We start from the raw sequence: 18,264 nt of genomic DNA, 5'->3' as shown, positions 1-18,264 counted from the left end.
GTAAATATTAATTGGAATACACACACACACACACACACACTTTTTCCTTTGTTATGTCCTGTGGTTTTTTAGGATTTTTTTTTCAATTGGTTGTCAGGTTTTCATAACCACCTTTTTATTATAATTTATTTTATAGATTTTGCGCTAATTATTTTTTGGACGGGGTTTACTACTACATAGCTTTTGTAAGTATGCATATATTTAATAATTTATATAAATTTTATACTTCCTTTGATTGATTTCACCCAGGGTATAATAAATTTAATGAGTTAGTTATAATTCAAATATTTTAACCCCAAATATCAACTGATTAGACCCAAATAAAATCAGAGAAAAATAGCAGATACCATCAACACATCACAGTGTAGAATTAAAAACGCTGTTCAAGAAGAGAAATATACAGATGAAATGGTAGAAAGTACATATGATAACAGCAAAAGCTGGAGTAAGCATGAAAGAAAGATCTTTCTACCCAAACTGAAATTTCATCCAGTGTGCAATAAATCAAAGAACATTGATTGACATTCAGAGATCATTGGTTTCACTCAATTATTTATACATTCGCCTCAAAGTTGTTTACGGTTTCGGTCTTAAATTCTATTCAAGCACAAGACTCAAACAAAACAGTCATTATCCATCCTGATTAAATGCAACCATATGCAATGTCTCAAATGATGGTAATAATCATTATGTTCTTCTTGGTTTATCACTACAAGAAACAAAAACCTACACATAACAGAGGGACACATCTCCACAGTACATAATAATGCAGGAGATATATAGCCTGAAATTTTGAGTAAAAACATCAAGAATTCTTCTCAAAGCATGCATGAAGTAACACCTCTCATATCTAAACTTTATCAATGAAAATAGCCAAGAACCTGCCCGCCCACATTTTGCTTGATTGCTTCCTCATGATCTAAGACACCATTGGGAGTGGTGATCACAACGTAACCCCACTGCAAGTCACCAAACAAATCAAAAGGGATGAATAAATTAATGATCTTCATACATAACATGCGCTGACCTAATTTAAATAAGAACACGGCATACTTCTTATTCTGATACAAACATCTGTGCTGAGAATATACTGAATCATGCATGCTTATAATGATTATAAATAAAGCTGAATATGGACTTGAGAAAATAAAAAAGAAAAACAAGAACAAATATTTCATTTAAAACAATGAAAATGTAAGCACTGAAGAATGAAGTTGAAGCAGAAAAATCAGATGCACAAAAATACCAAACAAAGGAATTATATGATAAGTTTGCAACAGCGAAACAAGTTTCGTGAGTTATATTAGGCAACTAACAAACACAAAGCAAATTGCTACTGAAAGTCTTGGTGAAATATGAGAAAATGCACCATCACTATCCCAGGATGTTAACAAGAAACAACAAAAACTAACCCCAAAAATTGGAGAACAACAATAGCAAGGTACAAAACTTGAATCATCTTAATTTGAGCTTAACTAATAATACCAAAAGACTTGTACATTAATGGTATCAAAGGAACTGAAAAAATAGCTGCCCATTTATGGCTAAATCATCTAAAATAACTTCATTGGAACTAGAATGGAGGTTACAGTAACTAAAAGTGTTGCTGGATAAGCATATCTTGGTCTAGAATTACTGCTACTGTGTAGACAAATATCTTAAGGATGAGAAGGCAGAGAGACAAAAGAGAAAATAAGCACCATTTCCACATGTCTTACCCCACACTTTTTTAAGATTAATACACCTTTAAAAAAACTGGACTAAAAATACAGTTGTTTCCGTTGTCTCAAAGCGATCATTAGTTTCTTCCTCAAATTAACCACGCTCAACAAAATGGAATGCATCCACATAAATTATGCAAATCCAAACAATTGCAAGGATATGAATAATTATCCAAACAATCAAGAAAAATAACCAAAATGCTAACTTGTACATGTATAAAGCCATTGTTAGCAGTAACAACCCCAAAGATTAAAAGAAAAAGCTCTTTCTTATACATTTCCAAAGTTCAATTTTTTTTTTCTTTTTCTAATAAAATCAAGGAAACAACTTCAACAAGAAAATAGAAAACACAAATAAATTCCCACAAAGAAAAAAAAAAGGAGAGACACATACTTGGCGTGTGGGCAAGGTTCGAATCCTATACTCTTCAATGTCCTTTGCTTTGATATCCTGCCTATAGGTAAGAGCTTTGCAATCATTTACCCTTCCTTGCAATTGCACAGTAATCCTTCCCACTCTATGAGGATCAAACACCTGGAAATCTTTGATGTAACCTAAAAAGAAACAAATCGAGAAACAATTAAAAAAAACAACAAATTAAACAAAAGAAACACAACCAGGATCAAATGCTGAAATGAAAACATCAATGGATACCTCGAAATTTCATAATTTGGAGGAAGGAGGCCATGACTGTGGAGACTGGCTGCAGGTTGGCGGTGGCCTTGCCTCTCCTTTCCGCATTGACTATGGTCCTCAAAGCCTCGTTCAGGATCCTTCGCCCCATCTCTCGCTCTCTCTCTCTCTCTCTCTCTCTCTCTCTCTCTCGCGCTGCGGCCGCGGTGAACGAATGAAAGGATTCACAGTTGCGACCTATGACGATGCTGATGAATTTACAAAAAAGTCCTTGAATCTTCGGAAAATGCGAAGAATTAATGATAAATTCCATGTATAACCCCATGAAAATACATAATTATCAAAATATCTGTAAAATAAGGAGGTTTTTATTTGTCCCCAAATATTGTAATTTTATTTTACTGAGACCATCACTAGTTAGGCCAGTGGTAGTCACCTGCAATGAATTTGTAAAAGCACAGTGTTAAGAATACTATTGTAGTATGTTTACAATACCGTAACAATACCTTTTTTCAGTATTTTGTATCCCGCCTAGTTAGAATTGTACGATTCAATGAATCGTTGAATTGGTTGAAATTAATATGAATCAAAAAGATCAACGATCCTAGTTAATATAAGTTTTGAATTAAAAAAAAAAAAAAACAAACCAACCCTTATTTAGTTAATTTTCAAATTTGTTATTGAAAAACAAATTCTTACAAGATAATGCTTTTTTTTTAAATTTTAATATCAAATTAATTTGTTGTCTTAAACATGTTGTTATGAAAAAAAAATCTTTTTAATTATTTTATTAATTTTAAATCTCAACTATTTTTGAAATAACTAATTTTTTTAAAAATATATATATATATATAAGTTTGCTTAATACTTAGAAATGTCTTCACGCTAATTTTTTATTTAATATATGACTTAGAATTTATTTATTTATATATTTTTTATATAATCATGTTATATTTGTATATATATGATTTTGTATTTATATGATTTTATAATATTGGAGGATGTTATATTCCACTTAACTGACAAAAAAAAAATTATTAGTTTGATTTGATTCTTCAAAAAATTTTAGACGTAGGCAAAATTTTCATCACCCTGTATAACTTTAGATCGAGTTAATAATACTTAGATGATCAATAAACTATTATAATTGATGCACCATCATACATATCTATTCTAGAAAATTAGAAAATTCTGTAATGAAACAATACATGCCGCCTATCACTTGGGTTAAAATGAAAAGCCCTTTCTTTAGATAACTTTGGCAACAGACCTACATACATAATAACAAATTTTTGGAGGGTCAAACTTTAATTAAGTAAAATGCATTAAAATTATTCAAATAACCCTGGTCAAGTAATCAATTAACACATAGTCAGTCCAAGCTAGAGAAAATTAATTACATCATGATTCAATCAATATCTAGTTTCATTCTGTTCCATACTCTGAAACATGGAGCAGTCACAAGAATGTGAAAATAATCCGAGGGAAAATAGGAAAAATTATTGACCAGTTGTGTTCCTATATGCTGATTGAACTTTATTTTCTAGTAAAAGCACATATTTATCGAGCATCGAAATGACAGCTTCAAATTCTGTGACTTGCTGCTCTATTGTATCGATCTGCTGAAGATACTCATCAAAACTGCGGTTTTTCGCACTCAGCTGCTCCACGAAGACACTCAACCCAGAAGCAACATCGCCGAAGCTTTTGTACTCTTCTGTCACTCTATGGTTCATCTTCTCCAAAAGCTTTAGCTGATTATTTGTTCCCTGAATCAGGAGCATCCCATTTTCGATTCAATAAATCGCAAGACTTTCAAGTAACCAATAAATGGTAAAGCACTCAAGACACAGGGCAAAGATAATCAAGAGAGTATATGGATGTTTTTAGGCAATATGATTGTTATTATTATTATTAATCAGTATAGTTTCAAATAAAGGAGATAATTAACTTGAAGAGAAGTATCTCTTAGTTATGACTACAAAATGTCCATCTAACACTACGAACTTAGAAAACTGATGAACAATAACAATTTTCTGCAGAAACTATTTTTGAAACATGTGGACAAAAATATTCTAAGTCATACTTTGCCACATTTTTGAAACACAAACTTGACGAGTTTATGGATGACAGTTTCAAACCACTTTACCAAAATTAGTATCCATGATCACCAACTCAACAAAAAGAGAAATGGCACAGTATAGAGTTGGCTAGTGCAACAACAGAAAGAAAATGGCCCTCTAGAGTTGAATAGTGCAGCAATTATTATCTTTATCGTTGACTACAATATACAAAACAAATCCATACCTTGTACCATTTCCCATTCATAGTACATAACTTTAAACCATCCAATTCATTCCCAATGAATGGTGTTTCAATGTTTATTTCCTAAGATGAAACCAAGGTTTCCTTTCAACATCTCACCTACATTAAAATTTCTTATGAAACAGCAGTGTAAACCCTTGTATAGTATAAAAAACAAAAATGACAAGCATGGATTAAACATCTATACCAAGTTCTATAAATTACTGCAGCCTGATGTTCAGAGGAGATCAATCCTAATAACAGTATTCAAAGTTTATAAAGAAGGAAAGAAACCACCACTCTAGAAATTTTTCTGGTAGAGAGATCCACAAACCCTAGAAATTTCCAATGTCCAACACTTCAGGCTGAGCACATATCATGAGCTCTTCTCAACCAATCACGCATTTTCCACAAACCAAAACAATGAATTTCTACTTCTTTTTGGATCTTTTTTTGTATATATGTATCTGCAAATGAACTCCACATCAAATCATTTCACAGTCTTGAACCGTAAAATCAACGACCAGAAGGTCAAGAAGAACTAACCCTAATAAATATATATCTATATGGACCTTAAAACTTAATTTCATCAAAAGATTGACATTTTATAGACATCCCACATCTCCAACCCGTTTCACATCCTCCAAAAACCCTAGCATCAAATACAAGAAATTCAAACCAAATACAAACAAAACGCATACAATTCAGGCCCCAAAACAACAAAAATAAAAACTAAAAATGCAAGTTGTGTAGAATCATTCCACCAAAAGATTGGAACTTTAAAGCGAGATTCAAAGCATAAGCAGCAATAAAAGCAGCGAATTAGTAAGAGAGGAGAGGGGGAAGTGAAGAACCTCGAGCTCGCCCTTTACCATGGTGGAGACGCTGGTGAAGAGTTGCGCCAGCGACTCCGCGAGCTCGTCGCGCTCGGCCTCCGCCATGGATGCCACCTTTCGTGCTGGAATCGCTGGATCTTCTCCAAATTCAAAATTAGGGTTTTTTTTATACCTTATTATAAACTTTTGAAATTAAAGTAATGGCAATATTTCATTACTAATGAAAATTATAACCCCATAAAATCATAATTAATTAAAATAATAATCGAGTTAATAATATTAGATGAAATTTTTTAGTTTTTTATAATACCACCAGCATATGTTTCATTTTATAAAATACAAAAATAGATAATATAATTGATAAAAGATCTCCTATATATTTCCATCATGAAAAAAAAAAATTTAAACAATTCTATCATTATTTAAAATCAGAAATTAACCTTTTTCTAATTAATTAGTGGATTTATATTTACCAAAAAAAAAAACAACAACAACAAACCATGAGTCACGACTAATTGGGTAAGCTTTTATGATTTTCTTTTATATGAAATGTGAGAAAACTATGTCAAGGACCGGATGGAGTAAGGGTGTGTATAAGCATAGAGTTATTATTTCAACACCTGCTCTATTATTCTATGTAAAATGAGGTTTGAATCTGCCTTTATAGTCAGGACAATAATACCATACTCGTGCAAGAGATTCAGTACCAATAAACTCATAGATCAAGAGGTTGTTGAAATTTTATAAATTTTTCTTTCCTGTAATATTTTACAATGGTAAAAAAAACAGATGAATTAAGTTTAGATATATTATTGCATAAAGTGTCTAACACATTTTTTAACTTAGTTCTTCCTCTTCTACGACTCTTTAAATGAAGAGCTACGAGCATTTATAAGTAATCTAAGAATATGTTTATATTATCTTAATGAATTTTCTCTTCTCACTCATATATTTTTTTTAATAAACCTATTTTTTAATTAATTCTTTCAAGCGACGCATGATATTCATCTCAACATTCTCATTTAACAGTTCCTATTTTTTTAGTATATTATTTTTTAACCACCTAATATTCTAATTTATACACCATATTTGCTCTAATAACGGTTTTACAAAACTTATTTTTCAATTCAAGAACTTTTATGACCAAATAAAACCCTATAGACTCTATATTTTACCCAATTTACCTTCTATTTTTAACATCTTTTGTAAGTTTTCTGTAATCTTAAATTTATAGAATAAGTATTAAAAATTTCTACTCCTATCAATTTCAATTTCATTTCTCTAACTTCTCTCTCATTTTTACTCACTTTATATTTGTACATAAATAAATAAATAAATGCTAGACTTGGTAGATCTCACACAATCCAATGTTGGAACAGTGTTACTGCTATTTGACCCTACAAATCTAAAAGTATTTATTGGCACACTTAATATTAGTACAGGAAAAAACATGCCTGGCCACTAGAACATTGCAAGGTGACATGCAACAAAGTTTTTATGTATTTAATTTACTAATTTTATTGTAACAATTGACTAAAAAATAGTTATAAAAGACATTTATTCTTTAAATTAGAGTTTGGAATTTAGATTTATAGTGATATATATATACACACATATAATATAATCAAGTGTAGAACTTTGTCTATGTAGATCTATCTCATTTTCATTATTTGAACACCAAGTTTTACCAAGAAAAACATATGTCGGCCAGAGGTAAAATAATTGTTAGTTTTGTTCAATAATATTTTTGTGCAAATAGTTTATTTTAATTTAGTTTGAAATAGTTTTACAGAGTTATATATATATAATTTGGTTTATGTGAAGATACTGTGGTTTTTTTTTATTTAATTATGATGACCATTTTTGAATTTTTTTTTTTTTTCAAATTTGTAAAGAGAATATTACATCAATAGAAGAACATAAATTTAAAAAAAAAAACATAAAAATATGAGATGTTTTCCTCCCTTTCATTCATCATGTTGTAATCCTCCCAGTTTTTTTTTACTCTTTCATTAATAAAACATTGTTTATCCATTTTTTTCTATATATATATATATATATATGAGACGTGCTTTTACAAACAGAAACTCTATAGTTATTATATTACAACAATAATAGAATTCAACCATTAAAAAGTTTTACCAATTCCAAATGAGCTCAATCAACTCCAACTGCTCCAATATATATATATTAATAGAGTATAGCCGCCTTCTTACATTAATTCAGGGAAATGATAAACAACTTCCAAATCACTTTCAGTAAGTGTTCATCAATTAAATGCTTATTATTTTAGTCATCAGATTCAACTACTCTAAAAGCCTTACTGTTTTTTAAGGCCTGATTATTCATTGAATTTTCATTATCTTATAAATTTTCAGCAACAATGAACAGAGTTGGTTTGTTTTCAGGTTGACAGCCTGAAACTGTGTGGCAATCTGTTGCCTTTCAACTCCCCACGTTTGTCTCCATATCTTGTTTGTTTTTTGGAAATCAGTTCATAGTTCAAAGGTGAGAGTTTCATTTGTTTGTTTCTTTTAATTAATTTTATTGTTTAATAGAGATGCAAGCTTGAATCCAGTTTCATAGTTTTTATTGTCTTTTTGTGCTCCTCCATCGATGCTTTCATTGTGATTGTTTGTTTGTTTTTTCTAGTTGATCTTTATTTTTTAATTAAGGCCTGCCAACAGTCAGCTTCATCTTAACTGTTAAAAGTTGAATCTTTCAATCATCTGTTTATTAATCATGTTAATAATAAACAAATTAATTCATTGGAAAGTTAGAGTATTATTAATTCTTGATGAACATCTCTAAACTTTTCAGTATCTGTTTCAAATTATGGCATCATTTGCTTTGGAGGAGTTTCTAGGAGAAGGTGTACTCAAAGATTTGATGCACAAGCTCATAGAAGCAGGATGGGATGATGTTCCGACGATCAAAATGATGAATTCTGAAGACATGGAGCTCATCAAATTCAATCAACAGCAAAAGGTTTTATCACTTAAGACTCTACTTTGTTTGCAAATTACAAGCATTGAATCTTAAAACTAATGTTGTCTGATAATTCATTTGAAGAATGCTTTGGAGCTAAGAATATACTTGCATGATCGCGCACTAATGGAGCATGCAGAAAAGCTTGAAGCTTCAAACAAATCTTTAACTGAGCTTCTCGGATTGAGTACTATTGTTCTTTCTTCACAATTCAGTATGAAAAGAGGCCATGTTGCGCGATTCATTGATCGAACAAGGACTAGCAGGATCTTAATGCCTCCCAATTATACACTTCCTGCAAGACAAAGGAACTATAGCCGGTCTGTAACTCCGAGGACAATGCAAATGTTTAGAAGTATATCAAAAGATGAAATATCTCTTGATCAATCAGTGTTTGAATCTAAGATCAGGGAAGGATATGTTTTCAAAGGTATGGTTGCGGCCGGTCCAGCAGAGCCTAGGCTCTGTGGTTGCATACAACCTCCAGAAGTAGTAGATGATGTGGCTCCATATTCATCTATAGAGAACATTTCTATTCAGAAGCTCACGCCAGAATATAAAGCCGGTGTAGAGAATTTGGTGAAGAAGAAGGCTCCGCCGATGAAAGCTTCGATGTTATGGACTGAGAAACCTGCTGTTCTTTTTTGTGTTCGACGTCCAGGGTAATCTACACTTATCATTGTTTGTGCATTAATTGTGCAAGTGTCTATTTTGTTTAGTTTGCACTGTGAATGTTTTGTTGCAGATGTATTATGTGTAGAGCTGAGGCACATCAATTGTATGTCAGAAAACCGATATTTGATGCAATGGGAGTTCAGCTTATTGCTGTTTTGCATGAACAGATAGAATCTGAGGTGATTTACTAGTTATGGTTCTTGTTATGTTGTTGCTTTGTTTCATCGATTGAATACTTTTTTTTTTTTCCCTTCAGGTTAAGGATTTCTGGCCTCGGTATTGGGGTGGTCTTGTTGTTCTTGATCTGAAGTTGGATTTTTTCAAAGCTCTTGGAGGAGGAAAGTTGCTGAAAGATAAGTTTGTGTCCGGTTTCCTTTTCAATCCTCGGTCAATTGCTAATTTCAAGCGCGCCGCTGATACTGGACTAGACTATAATTTCAGAGGAGAAGGTGAAATCAAGGGAGGTGTTTTCATAGTTGGAAATGGAAGAAGAGGCATTGTTTATCAGTTCATTGAAAGGAACTTTGGTGATTGGGCACCTGTTGCAGAAGTTGTAGAAGTTTGCCGTCAATTATCGGTATTGTCTCCGTACCATAGCAGTAAAAATTAGTCAGTCCTGAACTTGGTTCGCATTTCATGCTTCTATAATGCAGGAACTAAATTTAATTTATAGTATAAGTAATGAATACCCACCAACAAGCAAATTTGATAATTTGCAATTTCTTTGGCATTACATTCATAAAATTGCAGAAAAGAACAGTATGTGTGAAATTTCAAACTCACTACCCTTTTTTATGTTTCCAAATTAAAACATCAGAAAATTTTCATCTTTATGTATCAGATTGGACATCATTTAAATTATTCTGAATAGCAGAAACTAAGTTTAATTCATTTGCATCGTCTTATGAAGCATTTCTATATTATAATTTTCTATGCCTGATGCGTCGACTGTCTTGTATATTTGTAAGGAGTGAAAAAAATACGGTATTGCTCTCTGTTCACTGGATTTTCGTGTTATTCGAAGTTTAACAAATGGTAACTCTTTGAATGCATCTTGCAGGATCCATTTCCCAATCAAGAAGAAACAATCACAGAAAGCTCCAGTTCGACATGATAGTTTACAAGTTCTTACATTTAGGATGTCTTGTTCAGTATGTATTATATGTGGCCACTAAATCTATGCATTTTATTGATAAGCAATTTCAGAATTTCAACATTTTCTTCAATGCTGTTTGTCATTGTATTGAGCTTTGTAGAGTGAAATCGATATATTGTTCTAAGAGATTATAATTGAAATCTTTGATATTTTTTTTCTGCAACATGACTACACAAAGAAAGTTGTTTATCTGTCTACATTATGAGTAAGTATCCGATAAAACCCGAAAAAATAGAGTCTTGGAAGGGAAATTGATGTTGATTGGCAAACAAGCAAATGATGAGCAGGGAAATAATACATGAAAGACAGTTAAGACTCACATAATGGCATGTCCTTATTGAGACATTCATAATTTAGGGTATTGCACATCTGATGCATACTTTTGCCTTGTCAGATATCCATCTCTTATTTAACAACAGCTTTATTGGTTAAATGGGGCCATCACATTATAGCTTCTTATTTTTCCGGCTTCTTCGATATCTTGTTAAATAAGTTTAATTAATCAATATGAGACTATTATAAATTATCGGTTCGGTTTTTCTCTGAAGAGGAATAATTTCAAACATTGTTTTATATACTAAGTGACATGGTGAGGTAGTTATGCAACTTGAGTGACACTTGTGAGTACTATGAATTTTTTGACAGCTAAGATAAAAGAAAGCTAGAAACTAGTAGTCCCCAACCAAGAAGAAAGAAATCATAGGAACAGTTAGAAGTCCTCTCTACCTCTGCAGTTCCACTGTCAGTGGTCCATCCATTTAGAAATACATAATCATAAAAGAACCACACTTTAAGAACACACCTTCAAGTGGTCATACTTAATTCAAAGTTCCAGGCTTGCATAAACCAATCCTCCCTATGTATTTTTGAGGATATAGTGTGGTCCATTGCCAGCAAATACCAGATCTTTGCCGGATCTCCGATGGTCCACCGTCATCCGTGGTCCATCGACACCGATAACCAGACTATGCAATGCAATGCAATGCGACATAAAAATATATATAACAGATCATAGTATAATCAGCAGTTCAAAACAGTTTTGTAGCACAAGTAGAGAGACAAAAAGAACTTGAAACACTGGCATGATCTAGAACTTGCTTGTTTCAACAGAGCATTGGATTTCGGCTTTATTGATTTTCACTTCAGGTTGAGATCTCTCTAGTATGCTACGTTACCATGAAATAATGGGAATTATACAATATATATGTACCTAGGCCCGGGTGGCGAAACCATGCATGCACACTTGCTGTACAACAAGAAGCCATGGTTGATAAGTTCATATGTATCGGTAGAATACGAAGATCTTCAACGAGTTGACTGCAATCCATTCAATTATACATCTTTTAGTCACCAGATTATAGAGTGTCCGAGCTTGTGCATCTTAATTTTGTAACATGGAGATGAGGCGCGGGAAGGTACTGTCAAAGCTCAGACTTTGTGCAAGGCATTGCAATGTCGGGAATTTGGCTCGAATGTAAAAGGTCTACATGGAGAAGCCGTCGTGAGGTTTAGCATTCATTTCTTGGGTGCTGAGAGAAGGATTAGTACTGAAGGGCATCTGTGCCATGTTATGATGCTCATCGTCCCAAGCATTGGGCATCTGCAGAAATGTTCGACAGAAAAAAAAAAAAATCGTTCTTTTCAAACTGAAACCTTAAAGAAATGAAATGGCATAGAATCAAATCAAGGAAGAAGATAGAGGAAAAAGTAGAAATCATTTAAGTGCAGAAGGGATAACATAAACATTGAATTTTTCAGTTTTGTTTGGAAGGCAAAGACATTCAAGTGTTTAAGCAAATTCAAAGATGAAAATTTCATGTTGTGAAACTATCTTGTCTTCACACTTTTGACATTTTAAAATCACTAATACATTCCTGCAGACAAACCTACATCTTGCATTTCAAGGACATGGATATTTGTCATTCAATGAATTCGTGGAAACATGTTCAATCATATAGAAATTACCTGAGATGTCGGCTCTTTGAATCCGTTCAACGGAGCAAATTGAGGATTTACTGCTCTTCTAAGTGCATCTGGAGGGTTTACCATGCTACAAATCCCAGGATGAACCAGACCTTGTTGAGATGAATGTAACTGAGGATGCATTATATCTGATGAGAAACCAATTGAGGATGAAGAACAACCTCGTGAGTGGACGAGCTATATCATGAACAAAGCAACAAAATGAATTAGAAAAACATATTACGCATTAATGAAGAAACAAAAGAACATATTAAGAACAATCTGGAACAGAAGTTTTTTTTTTTTAAAAGAAAAAAAAAAACTTACCTCTTTAGCAAGTAGCCCTTCTATGTTGAATTCCAGCCGTGGATTTACAGTTGCAAGCTTCATAGACAGAAACTGGAAAAGAAGGACAAGAATCAATGCCAAAAAAAAATAATGTTAAGAAAACACCACTACTTAATTTTGTATGATTCAAGAATCAAATTCTCAAAGATTAGCACTAAGAATACCTCGACTTGTCGCTGCAATGATTGAACATAGTTGATGATTTCATCAAGCATGACTGCCTTTCCGGTAACCTGCAATATTGACCTCATAGCATAAGAACACAAGAAAGGACTAGTAAATCAGAAAAGAAAAAAAGAAACCAGTGCTGAAAGAGAAACAAACATACTTTGCTACAACCAGGAACAAGGTCCTGAAGAAACTTCATTCTCTGGCTTATCTTTTCTCTCCTCACCTACAAAGTCGAAAGCATAACAATGCTCCAATTCTCAACCAACTACAACAAGAATGCAAATCTGAAAACCAAAAGAAATAAAAAGGGTCGAAACCTCACTCTTTCAGCAAGACTGTGACTATTGGTCGCCTGACCGCGTCTCGCTCTAACATGAATATAATCATCTTTAGGGGTATCAGAGATTTCCTTCACCTGTTTTCCAGCAGCCTTTCCGGTCGGCTGACTCTCAGTAATCTGCTTACTTTCACTATCATCCTTTGCATTTTCAGCAGGCTGTTGTTGATTCAATTCCACATCCTAAAATGAATTCTTTTAACTCGTTAAACATCAAAGAGTAGAAGCAAACACATGATGTGCAAGAATGCTTTCAAGATTCTACCTGATTGATAATCCTTTTCCTCTTCTTAGCACCAAGAATGCCTTTGGAAGAAGGCTCACCAATAGAAGTTTCTTCTTGACTAGCTCCATTAGTATTATCGGTATCGCCGGGCTCACTGCTCGACGCACCAATTTGCAAGCTCCCTTTACCTCTATGTTTTTTCATTGGACTACCACCACTCTGAGATCTATGCTCACCAGGAGGAGCATCAGCAAGATTCAGCTCACTCTCGGGAGCTGTCGGAACACCACGGGGCACACCGGAGAAAGGATTCAATGGCTCAGAAGTAGCAAAGGGGTTGACCACACCGCTCAAACCACCACCATTGAAGCAGGAAAACCTCGCCGCTCTTTCAATGAATGCCGAATCAGCAGGGATGTGGGAGAGGCTAGGGGGAAGGCCAGTGGGCACTGGCTGCAAGAACAATGGCACTTTAGGGATTGGCTCTGAAGAAGTCCACCCCAAGTTCTGTGAACTTGTGGTTGTATTGTTCCAGATACCAGGATTGAATGATTCCACCATTGAAAGCAAAGGTATTTGCCAATCTGATGGAATACCAGAAGATTGACAACTCAAATGATCTCCACCACCACCACCACCACCACCAGCACTAGTACCAGCACCACTCTTTTCCATAACAAATTTATCCTTCTCATTGAAATCCATCTTTGTTTTACCTCCAATCAAAACAGAAATACCTACAGCAAATTGCAGAATGTGAGGGATTCAAGAGCTAATAAATACTACCACAGGAAAGAAAAAAAAATTCAAGGAAAAGACAAGAATTGGGAAACAGAAAAAGAGAATCAAAAATCCTCACAAGGGCTTGCACAAACCCAGATGGGCAGCAGCAGCAGCAACAGGAGAAGAAAGAGTAGTAGTAGTAGTAGTGGTAGTAGTAGTACCAGAAAAAAAGCATTGATTCCAGATACATCATCAAAGATAAAAAAGAAAAAAACATTGGAAATCAAAAACTGAGAGTACAGAGATAGTTGAAGTTGGGACTAAACAAGACACACAGATCATCAATCTAAACAATGGTTGTTAAGGAAAAGAGAGATTGAAGTGACAAGCTAGTGAGGGAATCTGGAATCAATCCAGAAAACTCAGCACTGGATTTGGAATTGAATGCATTGGTTTCAGAGATCACTGCCACACCCAATCCAAAAACACTTCTTCTCTTAAAACTCCATACCACAAAATACTTACTTTTTAAAAATAAAAAATTAAAAATTAAAATAAAAAATTAAAACACACATCATAATCAAACCTACCTACTTCAGAAATCTTCCTTCCTCCCAATCTGCCATCCACAGAACTTAAAAAAATTATAAAAAAAAACAAAAACAAAAAATTTCCTTCCTTTTTTTTTTCTCTCTCTCTCTCTCTCTCTCTTTTGAAACAAAAACCAACAAACAAACAATAATTACAAGAGCAACAGCAACTCCAGCACTTTTTCTTCTTCCCACTGTCTCTCTCTCACACACTCTCTCTCTCTTTCTGCCTAGTCCAAATCTCACAGGCCTATCCTGCAAAACTGCACAGCAAAGGTACAAGTCTACTACAAAGAACTGAAAACAACAAACAATAGAGCAAGACTGATGAACACAGAGCAACAGAGAAAGAGAAAGAGATGGGAAAGGTCTGAACAACCCATTTATACCAAAAAACTAGTTCATGATAGTGATTATATAATATATATATATATATATAAATAAATAACTAAATTGAATTGAATGATTAACCACCGCCTTTGCAAAGTTTGCTACAGCTCCTCCTGCATCCTTGAATTGAGCCCTCTTTTTTTAAAAAATTATTTTATTTTTTTATTTGTTAATTTATTGATATATATATATATATATATATTTAATTAATTTTTGATGTTTGGGTTTATCTAATGATTTTGTTTCACTTTGTTTGTTTTGTTAACTTATTGAATAGAGTGAGCTTGCAACCTGACATTGCCAGCCCTCCCAATCTATTATACTTTAAAAAGTCTTTTTCAATGAACTTCCATCCCATTCCTTCTTTCAGTTTTAATTTAATTAACTACATCTCCTTCCTCTCCTTTTTCTTTTGCTCTAAAAATTGAATTGTATTATTTGTTGGTAGGATCAAGCAAACTTATATGATGCATAAAAAATTCTAGCATGTGTATTTACACACACCTAATAATTAAATGAATATTATTATTTATTAAGTTAAATCAAGTCCTTTTGTCATATGCCATTTGAGATAATAAGCTCATTAAATGATGAAACAATGGACATGATAGAAAAAAATCTCTTCTTTTTTTTTAATTAAAAAATATTACAATAAAATATAATTAGATTGGAAGGGACAAGAACCTTATTAATGCTCATTCATAAGGCATTTATAAAAAATGATTTTTTTTTTCCCCTCTGAGAGAGGAATTCGAGAGATGTCGGTGTCAAAAATAATTTTTTTTTTTCAAGTTCGTTAATATTTGTCTGGAAAAAATAATAAAAGAAAACAGTTTTTTAATTAATTAATATATATATATTGAAAGTATATAATGCTTCATCTATACTTTATAATAGCATTTCAAACATATCATTAAGGTCAATAATGTCACATGATGAGAAAAGTTATTTGCAACTCTAGCAAAATTAAATAAATATTACAATACAAACAAATTCAATATAAAAAAATTAAATATAAATAAGAAAACAAATTAAACAGAACAAGACAAATTAATTAATTAAGTGATTAATTAATTAATAAGGTGCACCCACTCTATTGAAATAATTAATAATAATTATCCAGTGGGACAAGTTAAGGCATGGGAAGAAACCGCGAGTGAGCAGAACGCAGAGCTTTACAAGGGGATACGGTCTCATCGTGGTCAAGATTCGGAAGATCTAAGCTCGATTTTCTCGTGAGATTAATTAAATGAACGCGATATGATGATTTAATTCAATTTCGCGCGAGTATTGTTTGGTGCGGAGTCTTAATCTCATGATCGGACGGCTGTCATAGCGAGAACCCAAACCCTAAACTTCTTTTTTTTATATTAACGTAATTAAATAATTAATTAAATTTGTTATTCACGAATAAATAATATATAAACAAATTGCTTATAAGCAATACAATTGGGTACAATAACTTATATTTTTAAGATTGACTTAGTATGAAGTAAATCAAGTCAAACTAAACCACTTTCCAAGAAATATATATATATATATATTAAGTTGAATTTTATGATTATTATAACTTAAGATAAGTTTTTAAAAAAAATATATATTATTTTAAAATAAGAACCAAATATTAAATGAGTTAAAGGCAACACAATTATTGAATTTATGATTAATATTTATTTATTGTGTTCAATTAGAGGATCAAAACAAATAATTAAGATATTAAAATGATCCATTTTTTTCTCACATTATAGACCAATATTGTTGTTAATTTAATATTTTTAATCTATTTAACTTATTTTTCTCAAAATAATAAATTGTTTTTCTTGTGTAATATTTTCACTGTTTTTTGCACTTAACAAACTCAAATCCACATGAAAAAAAAAAAATCAAATTTGAACTTTAATCTCAATTCATTTTATGACATTATTCAAACATAATTTTATTAATATTTGAAATTAATCTACATCCAACTAAATAGTGCTAGATGATTTAAAAAAAAGACAAAATAGAGAAAAAAAAAAATACTAAACCATCAAATATATCACCGTCGTAATAAATGAGTGATAATACAATTAACTCCTATACAGAAAGCCTTCAACTCTCTTTCAAACCACAGTGAAAGATTCAAAGTATGTGAAGTTACTTATTCATATTATCATATATATATATATATATATATTCAAAGTGATTTAACTACAAGTTTTTACTATGAAAATGGTAATTGACCAAGAATATTCTATATAACAAGTTAAACTTTTAACCAATAAATTAATAGCAAAATATCACTCTAATAAATCTTAGTAGTAGTAGCAAAATATTTAAAATGATACATACATATATATAAAGCAATCCTCCTTTTTGTAGGGCTCCACCATAAAAACAATCAAATTGTTGAGGTCCATGATTTAGAATGGAGTCCACAGCACCATAAACTTGGATTAAGACCATTCCTTTCAATTGTTTTCTTTGTTTGATGCCTAATCTTTGTCAAGTTTCTTCTCATTGGATGTCCACTATGATTCAATCCTTTTGTTTTGCCCCCCATCTCAATCATCATACTTTTCTCTTGCTACTTCCCTTCCTCTAATTGTACTTATTAACACTTAATTCTCTCCATCAAATCAATAATTTGTTATTAAATTAAAATTAAAATTTTAATTTGTTCTACCGAACTAAACCATTAAGCATGCATTCACGTAGTATACTATTAGTTTTTTTAAAAAATATTTCTATTCACTCAGTCTTATATAATAAGATGATATTTTATTGAGGTTTATTTTTATATGCACTAATTATTTATGTTTCTCTTGTGTTTTATACTTACTTATTCCATTTTTAGTGGACTTATTTTATTCTGTTCTTTTTTTCCTCATCTAGTTACTCTCTCGGTGTTATTGTGTGGCATCTTTATTAATTAAAATTTACAGTTTATCTATTTTATTATAAATAAATGATTAAATAAATAAAGAGAAAGAATGGTTGGTTGGATAGAGAGAGGCTAAGCAGAATGTATTAGAAACTTCAATTGATGTTTAGATGAAACTTCACTTTCCAAGTCATGTGATTGGATTGGTATACATGATTGCCTTTGTGTGATTAACAAGGGGAGCATTTACTTAATAATAATGGCATTCAAAATTTTGCATTAATTGAGGCAGGTTTTGATATATATATATATATATATATATATATATATATATATATAT

General features: G+C 32.1%; 4 protein-coding genes across 7 annotated transcripts; 1 reads left to right on the top strand and 3 right to left on the bottom strand.

Annotated features, from left to right (window-relative positions):
- Positions 1–663: 663 nt before the first annotated feature.
- LOC120260608 (40S ribosomal protein S15a-5-like) lies at positions 664–2,585 on the bottom strand. Its single transcript, XM_039268115.1, has 3 exons — positions 2,377–2,585; positions 2,116–2,276; positions 664–959 (listed from the first exon to the last, which is right to left on the bottom strand). The coding sequence occupies exons 1-3, from the start codon at positions 2,504–2,506 to the stop codon at positions 861–863; spliced, it is 390 nt and encodes a 129-aa protein (XP_039124049.1). The 5' UTR covers positions 2,507–2,585; the 3' UTR covers positions 664–860.
- Positions 2,586–3,661: 1,076 nt separating this feature from the next.
- Positions 3,662–5,670, bottom strand: LOC120260684 (biogenesis of lysosome-related organelles complex 1 subunit 2). Its single transcript, XM_039268223.1, has 2 exons — positions 5,514–5,670; positions 3,662–4,124 (listed from the first exon to the last, which is right to left on the bottom strand). Exons 1-2 carry the CDS (start codon positions 5,598–5,600, stop codon positions 3,855–3,857), a joined length of 357 nt encoding a protein of 118 aa, XP_039124157.1. The 5' UTR covers positions 5,601–5,670; the 3' UTR covers positions 3,662–3,854.
- A 1,973-nt stretch (positions 5,671–7,643) lies between these two features.
- Positions 7,644–10,435, top strand: LOC120261961. 2 transcript variants are annotated; one of them, XM_039269986.1, is made up of 7 exons: positions 7,644–7,753; positions 7,904–8,003; positions 8,316–8,483; positions 8,568–9,145; positions 9,229–9,337; positions 9,415–9,735; positions 10,219–10,435. In XM_039269986.1, the coding sequence occupies exons 3-7, from the start codon at positions 8,331–8,333 to the stop codon at positions 10,270–10,272; spliced, it is 1,215 nt and encodes a 404-aa protein (XP_039125920.1). In that variant the 5' UTR covers positions 7,644–7,753; positions 7,904–8,003; positions 8,316–8,330; the 3' UTR covers positions 10,273–10,435. The 2 variants fall into 2 exon arrangements, with proteins under 2 accessions (XP_039125920.1, XP_039125919.1); XM_039269985.1 differs by lacking the exon at positions 7,644–7,753 and having other exon boundaries at positions 7,874–8,003.
- A 688-nt stretch (positions 10,436–11,123) lies between these two features.
- LOC120261565 (transcription factor bHLH49-like) lies at positions 11,124–15,202 on the bottom strand. Of its 3 annotated transcripts, XM_039269501.1 has the most exons (9): positions 14,828–15,202; positions 14,672–14,700; positions 13,398–14,095; positions 13,118–13,315; positions 12,953–13,018; positions 12,789–12,857; positions 12,604–12,675; positions 12,280–12,474; positions 11,124–11,914 (listed from the first exon to the last, which is right to left on the bottom strand). In XM_039269501.1, the coding sequence occupies exons 3-9, from the start codon at positions 14,061–14,063 to the stop codon at positions 11,798–11,800; spliced, it is 1,383 nt and encodes a 460-aa protein (XP_039125435.1). In that variant the 5' UTR covers positions 14,064–14,095; positions 14,672–14,700; positions 14,828–15,202; the 3' UTR covers positions 11,124–11,797. The 3 variants fall into 3 exon arrangements, with proteins under 3 accessions (XP_039125435.1, XP_039125434.1, XP_039125436.1); XM_039269500.1 differs by having other exon boundaries at positions 14,672–15,202; XM_039269502.1 differs by lacking the exons at positions 14,672–14,700; positions 14,828–15,202 and adding an exon at positions 14,218–14,609.
- Between the last annotated feature and the right edge of the window lie 3,062 nt (positions 15,203–18,264).

Source organism: Dioscorea cayenensis, chromosome 5, assembly GCF_009730915.1.
Source record: "Dioscorea cayenensis subsp. rotundata cultivar TDr96_F1 chromosome 5, TDr96_F1_v2_PseudoChromosome.rev07_lg8_w22 25.fasta, whole genome shotgun sequence".
Taxonomy (NCBI): domain Eukaryota; kingdom Viridiplantae; phylum Streptophyta; class Magnoliopsida; order Dioscoreales; family Dioscoreaceae; genus Dioscorea; species Dioscorea cayenensis.
The sequence above is the reverse complement of the archived record's forward strand: the minus strand, read 5'-3'. Positions and strand labels throughout refer to the sequence as shown.

Coding starts and splice junctions, on each gene's coding strand:
- LOC120261961 (XM_039269986.1), top strand. CDS start 8,331: ATGGCATCATTTGCTTTGGAGGAGTTTCTAGGAGAAGGTGTACTCAAA. Junction 8,484..8,567: donor AATTCAATCAACAGCAAAAG/GTTTTATCACTT, acceptor ATTCATTTGAAG/AATGCTTTGGAGCTAAGAAT. Junction 9,146..9,228: donor TTTTGTGTTCGACGTCCAGG/GTAATCTACACT, acceptor GTTTTGTTGCAG/ATGTATTATGTGTAGAGCTG.
- LOC120260684 (XM_039268223.1), bottom strand. CDS start 5,600: ATGGCGGAGGCCGAGCGCGACGAGCTCGCGGAGTCGCTGGCGCAACTC. Junction 4,125..5,513: donor TGGTAAAGGGCGAGCTCGAG/GTTCTTCACTTC, acceptor CTCCTGATTCAG/GGAACAAATAATCAGCTAAA.
- LOC120260608 (XM_039268115.1), bottom strand. CDS start 2,506: ATGGGGCGAAGGATCCTGAACGAGGCTTTGAGGACCATAGTCAATGCG. Junction 2,277..2,376: donor CCAAATTATGAAATTTCGAG/GTATCCATTGAT, acceptor GTTTCTTTTTAG/GTTACATCAAAGATTTCCAG. Junction 960..2,115: donor GAACCTTGCCCACACGCCAA/GTATGTGTCTCT, acceptor GGTGACTTGCAG/TGGGGTTACGTTGTGATCAC.
- LOC120261565 (XM_039269500.1), bottom strand. CDS start 14,063: ATGGATTTCAATGAGAAGGATAAATTTGTTATGGAAAAGAGTGGTGCT. Junction 12,858..12,952: donor TTGTTCCTGGTTGTAGCAAA/GTATGTTTGTTT, acceptor TCAATATTGCAG/GTTACCGGAAAGGCAGTCAT. Junction 11,915..12,279: donor TCAAAGAGCCGACATCTCAG/GTAATTTCTATA, acceptor ACATTTCTGCAG/ATGCCCAATGCTTGGGACGA.